At 29.3% G+C, this 8,439-nt stretch overlaps 1 protein-coding gene across 1 annotated transcript; it reads right to left on the minus strand.

Moving 5' to 3' along the window:
- Nucleotides 1-594: 594 nt before the first annotated feature.
- Nucleotides 595-4,155, minus strand: LOC109791880 (2-alkenal reductase (NADP(+)-dependent)). The gene is made up of 5 exons (XM_020351236.2): nt 3,889-4,155; nt 3,139-3,316; nt 2,126-2,292; nt 1,555-1,637; nt 595-1,157 (listed from the first exon to the last, which is right to left on the minus strand). The coding sequence occupies exons 1-5, from the start codon at nt 4,111-4,113 to the stop codon at nt 779-781; spliced, it is 1,032 nt and encodes a 343-aa protein (XP_020206825.1). The 5' UTR covers nt 4,114-4,155; the 3' UTR covers nt 595-778.
- Between the last annotated feature and the right edge of the window lie 4,284 nt (nt 4,156-8,439).

An 8,439-nucleotide genomic window follows, 5' to 3' on the forward strand; every position in this document is an offset into this window, starting at 1 on the left:
ACATGGAGTTTATGAAGTCACTTTTGAACTCTCAAACCTTTATTCTCGACAAAGCTTTTAGACCACTTTGGTCTTGATTGAATAAACTTATTGAAGTGAAATTGAAGAGGTAAAATGAATTAAATTTTTCCTTAAATTAAAATCAAATTGTGAATAAGTTTAAAATAAATTTTGAAAGTATCTTTCAAAATCAATTTTCAATGTGTTAAAATAATCTTTAATCAATGAAAGACACGTCTTATGAATACAAATTAATCTTTAATTATTAATTTTGTATATTGCATGTTATAGAAAAAAAATAACTTTTTGAAAAAGTTAAATCAATGAGATTTCACAAATTAGCTTAGACAAATTAATTTTAACAATAAAAAAAAAGGTTCAATTTATTTATTTCCTTATTACTTTCTCTTGGAAGTATTAGAAGTTTATCCTAACAAGAATTTAATGACAAAATGTTGCTTTAGCAGGTTAAACATTTTAACTATTTAAAATATTGATAACAGTTGAGTAAAGATGAATATAAAGGTTATGTAAAGACAGGTAAATCATCATCAACAGAGAGCTATAACAAAAAACTGATAATATAGCAACATATAGAAAAAGGCTTATGCTTTTATTCAAGAGAAACAAATGCATATTACATTGGTACAGCTCTGAGGAAATGAAGAACAGCTGGCAACATCATACATCAAAGGTGATATAAAAAGATAGCCAAGTTTTCAACAATAACACAACCAAAACTGACAACTTACCAGTGAACACGAAAAGACAAATGCTTCTATTCATGTGCAACAACAAGCACTTGTTTTCCAACATTGCGGCCGCTAAAGAGGCCAACCAAGGCTGCAGGTCCATTGTCAAGACCCTCAGCTATGTCTTCCACATACACAACCTTCCCTTCTCTGATATTAGGCAGAAGAAACTCCAAGAATTTGGGATATAGGTAAATAAAATCAATGAAGTTAAAGCCTTGCAAACGAACTCGCTTATATATGATATGTGCCAAATTTGCGACACCTTCATGTTGAGTAAGATTATACTGTGAGATCATTCCACATGCTGGTATTCGACCATGGAGTCTCATATTCAGGAGTACTGCATCAAGTGTCTTGCCCCCAACATTCTCAAAGTAAACATCAATGCCTTCTGGAAAGTGCCTGATTTGTATATTGGCATACACTAGTCACTACTGTACTATGTTTTATTACTAGGCACAAAAGTTTAAGGAGTTGTTTGAATAAACTTCTTCAAAAACATTTTTAGGAGAAAAAATAAGAAGGTAAAATGAAATAAACTTCTCCATAGGCTAAAACTAACTAATGCAATGATAAAAATAAGTTTTTGAAAAAAGTTAATATAAGAGAGTTTCTAATAATTAGTTTATACATAAGCTAATTTTAACTTTTAGAGAAACTTATTTCATTTTTATTTCTTATTTTTATCTCCTAGAAATGCTTTTGGAGAAATTTATTCAAACAGGCCTGTAAGTTTTTGATGGGCATAAAAAGGTGAGATCTAAATTTCTCTCCATTACAAAAGTGTTCAAGTATAGACCTTTTCAAAGCTGCATCAAGGTCAGGCTCTTCCTTGTAGTTAAAGCCTCCATCAAATCCAAATTTATTCTTCAGGAGATCGACCTGATTGTAAAAGACATATATTCAATTAAAAGGACCAAGTGTTTTTTTTTCCTCTCTAATAAAACTGAATCTATTTCAGGAGTTGGTCATCATAATCCTTTACTAAGTTCTGTTTCTATCATAAATTCAGGAGAAAAAATGTACTAAAGTTAATCTATGCCACAATTCATTTTTGTGAAACCCTTCTTCCATATTTTTTTTTTTTGTGCGGGGGAAAGAGTTGAATTCTGCAGTGTGAATACAAGGGTATAGAGTTTCTAACCGAATTTGTGTATAGAACCACATTAATACATTCTTTTGACATATGTAACAATATAATCTATTGAGTGTAAGTTATTTAATGTATTTTAATTCCATCAACAATCATTGAAAATGAAAATATATATGCAAGATGTCTCAGTTTTAGTAAATGTTTATAAAAAGAGAATATTGCTCAAGCTAACAAATTGGCAGAAATATTTATATAACTTCAACAACTACAACAATACCTTCTCTTTAGTTCCAGCACTTCCAACTACATAGCAATCATTCAGTTTAGCGAATTGCCCAACAAGTTGACCAACTGCACCTGAGGCAGCTGAAACAAAAACCTTCTCTCCTTTCTGGAGAGAGCCTACTTCGAACAGACCTGCATATGCAGTCACTCCGGGCATACCTGTGTTAAAAAGATGAAAATGCATTATCAAAACAAAACACACAGTAAAATGAAGAGGAGGCATGTATAGTCAGAATTTTTAAAACTAAAAAGTATAATGTGTGGATAGGAGTTCATCACAAAATTGCAGATGCACTGAATAAACAGAAATGAATTTAGCTACCAGCCTACTGCTTCCACTTGAAAATAAGACTAGTCTAGTGAATCATGATCAATAAAAGAAAATAACTTTAACTGAACAAAAGAAACAAATGGAAAAGGAATAGGAACAAACAGCCAGAAAACCAAGTCCTACACAGTATGTTTCTTCTATGATGCTTAACTCTTAATCTTAATGATGCAAGAATAAAGGGGGCTCTTTATTACATAAAAACTTCATATCTTGAGAAAAGCTACACAATTAACATGATTCTTGCTTTCAAGCTAGCCATGATCATCTGAAGAGGCAGAAAGTATAATCACAAAATATAACAAAAAAAAAACCAGCAAAAATAATTACTATAAACTGAGGAGATTACGATCCATGAGGCTGTGGCAGATAAACAAGAACAATGAACTTTCACTTCCAAATGAGTATAAAATATTTAATATTTTTTCTCCACCAAAATGAAGCTTGTTAACTAAATACTCCATGAATCAAAAGACCAATTCAAGCCATATATATAATCTTTCGTGATACATTTCTTCCATGATAACAGTTATAAACCATTATCTTGTTGACAGAATTTGATATCCATTCATCAAAAAATGTCCATAAATTGCAACATCCAGTTGATATTGATACAGAATCAAATCAAGTACATCCTTCATTCAAAGACAATAAAATCTGAAATTATTGAATCATACCAAGAATTCCAGTGTAGTAGGTAAGTGGCACATCAGTGTGCTCAATTTTGAAAAGTATTTGAGCTGAGGGTAACAAGCTATACTCTTCCCATTTGGTAAAGCCCCACACCAAATCACCCTCCTTATAATCTGGGTGTCCAGATTCCAGAACTTTAGACACACCATATCCTGTTAATGGCTGCAATCACTCAACAATTATCACTAGCTGCATAGATATAAGCTTCAAATGAATTTTCTTTGTTGCACATTCTTTGATTAACGTCAATCTAATTATAAGGGCTCGTTTGATTCCCTATTCACCTTTTGGTTTTAAAAATTGTTTTTCTAAAACAATTTCGCACTACTAAACAATCAACACAGCTAGGAGATGTTTTGTCTCGCACCACCCTCCACCAGCTGTGTAAGCAACCTAATTTAGTTGCGTTTTGAAAATAAAAATCAAACATATCCTAAAATGCTAATCACCCAAATTACAAAAAATTAGGGATTTTTAAGCACAAATTGCAAAACCCACTTCCACATAATATGCATCAATTCATTCAAATTCTGAAACAAAGAATATTCAGTAATCAGTACGCGTGTTAATTAAAAAGTTTAATTTATACAAATTAGTCTCCAATACGATCAACATGCAAACAATTTTGTCTTTCAAAGATTGATTCATACAACCAAAAAATATATAACTTTAAATAAAAAAAGAAAAAAAAAAAAAAAAAAAAAAGCAACATACTTTAAAAGATCATGACTTACGGAGCCAGGAGTGTAAGAACGAGGATTGGGAGGGCCTTCAGGCTTGTTCATAAGATTCCTCATGTATGGGTCACAAGACAAGTAGAGATTTTTGAGCAGGACATCATTGGAACCTTCTGGAACCTTCAAAGTTATTGTACTTTCAACAATGTTCATGTCGGATTCTTTAGGAAAACCAGTGACATGGTCCCTTAGAAGCACTTGCTTGTTCCTCACTTGCGCCATCTTAGTTACTGAATTGGGTTTGTTCAGTCTCAATTCATTTCAATTTATAGAGAAAAGAATAAGGGAAATCATGAAAGTGAGATAATGATCTTAAATTGAAAATGACATCAGCAATAATGACGTCGTTGACAAGGGAGTTATCTTTTCTTCCTAGTTCCGATACTGCCCTTGGTAATGTAAAAAATGCAATATAATTTTAATTTATTCCTTACACATTAAATTTAGTTAGTGTTATATAATTATTTTAATCTTTTTCTATCAGTTATATTAATAGTTATATTAATGGTGATATGAGAGACTTAATTTTGGTTTTGAAATTATCATAATTAAAATGATCAATTTTAATTTTGAGAAATAAAAAATAAATATTTTAAATTTGAATGATTAAAAATATATTTAAATCCTTAAAATATTAGATTTAATAAATGTTTTGTAGATTAGTTTTGATTGTACTCTAATTGGTCTCAACTTAGTTTAATATTGTATATCTTTTCAAAACGTATATCTTTTAAATAAATATGTTTATTTAATATATAATATTTTGTCTAAGATGTTATAATATTAATACGGTTATCATTTATCTTAAAATGTATATTATAAAATATACTTTAATTATAAGTATATACTTTTTAATTATATGATTTAACTATATATAATGTTAAAATAAATATATTGTGTCAATAAGATAGGTTAACCTGATCTATCTCAAATATTATCATGTCTTGATTAAATCGGCTTCGAGTTCATAAAATTGTCCCTATCATAAATTTGGATTGTGTAGGGACATATTTAAACTCACCCTGATTTTGTTCCATGAAAAAACTTAATCTCATACATGTGGTTAAACTCGGCCAAGGTACTTGGTAAAGCAGGTCAATAGATGAACCATGAGTCACCAATTGAACCGTAAAAAATGATGTTATTAAATATATAATTTTAAATAAAAAATATAATATAAAAATTATTTAAATTATATCATAAATATATTAATTAATTTTGTTGGTGTAGTGGATCTAAATGGTGGATTGGAAATGTTTCCACTTAGCCCTAAGCTCCTCAATCAACCACCTCTATTGCTTCACGGTTCATGTTGTTGCTAAATCAATGTAGTAGCGTCAAGTCCTCAACCACAAAGATCATTGTTGAAGCAAATGACAATGCACACTCCATCATAGGGTCCATGGATAAATAGGGGCATGGGGCACAAAGTACAAATATCAATGCCTAGTATAGAAGGAATTGGAGGAAGTGCAACAACTGTTACACTCTAATATTGCTTAATAGAGGTCTCCACATGATCAAATGGGAAGATGTTCCCCAAAGTTTCCATTAATGTTCGAGTGAAGAATACATAATGTACCCATAAGCAGTTTCTCTAACAAAGTAATATACAAGCAAAGAGGATTGATGGTGGAGGTCAGAGATGATAATGAGTAGAGTTTGAATATAGTATTACAGTACGTCTCCATAATTGCATTTGATAAAAGTACTTGTACTTGCCCTTATATTTGTACGAGTAACAACTTTAATCACTATCCTGGGACCTTTTGGACACACACACACACACACACACACACACACACACACACACACATATATATATATATATATATATATATATGTATGTATTTATCTTAGGGAAGTTAAAAAGGTTCAATCCAACGAGTTAACCCATATAACCTAATCAAATAGGTTGGGTTGGGTTACACTTTTCAAGCTTTCAATCCATATAACCCAATCTACATAACCCTTTAACTCGACGATTAATTGATGGGTTGATGGAAACCTACTTCCTAAATTATTGTGGAAGAGATAAGACCAAGAATGATGAAGGATGATAAAGTTGGTTTGAAAAATTGTAGAACACTTACTCTTATTTTGTAGGATACCCTACCTTTGGAGGGCTATGCTACCTTAAAGGACTCTTATAGTTGTTGTACATTTTTCTTATTTGTAATTCATTTTAGTAGTGATTGTATTAGGATATTTTTGGCCTTGTATTTTGGGTCAAGTAGTGTAGGTAATTTTGTCCTTGTATTACTTGAGAGTGTAATTAGTAGATTAGAGGAGGTGTAACTAGTAAAGTTTTGTTAGGCTTATTTGGGTTTGGATGGCCCAAACCTTTTTTATGGCCCATAGGTTTGGATGTCCACTTACTCATGCAAGTAGTTTGGGTGTCCAAACCATGTGAAGCTTGTCATCCAAGCTACAAATTAAGTCACATGGCTTTGGTAGTACAACCTCAACAAACTTTTAAAAGTAATCATTAGTTTAGTCTAGTAGTTGTAATGATTAGGTTAGGTAATTGGAGTTAACTTAAAACTAACCTAGGTTATTCTTAAATTAGGATTAGCTTAGCTTGTTCTATAAGCTTCTACACAACTAATTAGACTTGTAAATATTTAACTAGAGTTAGTTAGCTTAAGTACAAGATAGTTAATCATGGTTACACCTATGGTTAGTTTAGCTTGCACCATAAGCCAACTAAACTGTATATTGTATTTTTGTCCATTTTGTAGGAACTTTTGATGTATATTCAAAATTTTGGCTGAGAATTTCTCTTTAATTTCTCTCTCAAAAGTTTAAATTCTCTATTTGATTTGCTTCCAATTCTCTTATCCTCTTTCTAAGAGTGTAGTGAGATTTTGAAGTAGTTAATTTATCTTTTACCTTAAAGTGACACCACTTGAAAAGAGTTCTTCACCTTTGAAGGTGAGTCTAGAAATTTCCTCCTCCATTAGAGACCTTGAAGAAGCTTGAGGGGTGTCAATAAGGAAAAGATCTAGGAAGAAACTTGAAGGAGAAGATACAACAACCAAGTTCCTCCTTGAGGTTTCCATCATGAGTTGGGTTGGGTTGATTCGTTGAGTAAACATATATTTTTCATTGATTTTTATCTATTGGCATTGACTTATAGTATTTTAATTGTGGTTCATTTGCATATTAAGACATATTTGTGATTATATTGTTTACATGTTTCATCATTGTTGATGGATTTATTTGTAGTTGTACTTCAAACTTTTTTTAATGTTGATGAGCTTATTTTATTATTGTTGATAGGATTATTTAGTATTTTTCACTTTGAGCATTCAAATAATTTGATTCATTATTAGTTTTATAACATTTTTTTCTCTCTTTTTAATTATATTTGATCATAAAATTTGAAAAAAAATTAAGACAAATAAAATAAAAATAATGTATATAATTTTTAATATGTTGATAGGGCAACCCAATCCTACTCACAACCTGTAACCCACCAATAACACATTTAATGAAATTTAATGTTAGTCTCATTTGAAAGTATATGTTTAATGCATAAAGATAGATTACCTTCATGGATAATATGTTTTTGCGAATTTTAAAATTCGCCAGAAATTATCTTACGAAATTTCTTGGAAAAAAATTTGTAGGAAAATTTCCTCGGAATTTTTTCCCAAGAAATTTTGCAGGAAAATTTCTTACGAAAAAAATCAAAGAAATTACTATAAATTCTATTAGTAATTCTTCAACTTTCAAGTTCTCATAATGAATTCATCCAAAGCATTAAGAAATTTGCTTCCACGCCTCCAACATGTGATAAATAACCTTTTAAACTCTTAGATTGTAGATTATAAGTCTAACACTCAACCATACAAATCAACTTGTAAGGTAAATGTTGCCCCAACTTATAAACTTGAAGTTTTCCTTAAATATTAATTAGATCATGTCTTTAGAAAAATGATTAATTCATTATATATTGAACAACAAAATTATATTATTATAAATTATTTCAACTCTTAAAATATTCAATATTCTAAAAAAATAGTTTTTTTATTAAATAATTTTATTTTAAAACTATCATTAAATTAAAACTCATTATCATTAATTTACACATTTAATTAAAATAAATATTTAATTTATTAATATTTCAAATTAAAATTAATTTTTACGAAATATTTATAAATGATTTAGTAAAATAATATTTTATTAAGTAAATACTTTAATTTTAAAATCTTATAAATTACCATTAAATTAAAACTCATCATCATTAATTTATCATATTTATAAAATTTTATATATTTAATTTAATCAAAATCAAAATTAAAATTAAAATTAATTATAATGATATATTTATAAATAATTTAGTAAAATAACATTTTTAATTAAAATTTTGTTAATTATTAAACTTATAAATGTAAACATTTTTTTAAAATTTTTTCTACGGATTAAAATTGGCAGGAAAAGTTTCTTGAGATTTTTTTCTACCATTTAGTAAACATTACTTGCGAATTTATGTTTCCAAGAAAATATGCAAGAAACAAATTAAAATTCGTACAACATTTTCTA

Source organism: Cajanus cajan, chromosome 3 (genome assembly GCF_000230855.2).
Source record: "Cajanus cajan strain Asha chromosome 3, NIPB_CcT2T_4, whole genome shotgun sequence".
Lineage (NCBI taxonomy): Eukaryota > Viridiplantae > Streptophyta > Magnoliopsida > Fabales > Fabaceae > Cajanus > Cajanus cajan.

What these genes read in the sequence shown, in the direction of transcription:
- LOC109791880 (XM_020351236.2), bottom strand. Translation starts at nt 4,113, where the DNA reads ATGGCGCAAGTGAGGAACAAGCAAGTGCTTCTAAGGGACCATGTCACT. An exon ending in CTACTACACTGGAATTCTTG is followed by an intron (nt 2,293 to 3,138) that starts GTATGATTCAAT and finishes TTTTTAACACAG; the next exon opens with GTATGCCCGGAGTGACTGCA. An exon ending in CTTGATGCAGCTTTGAAAAG is followed by an intron (nt 1,158 to 1,554) that starts GTCTATACTTGA and finishes TATACAAATCAG; the next exon opens with GCACTTTCCAGAAGGCATTG.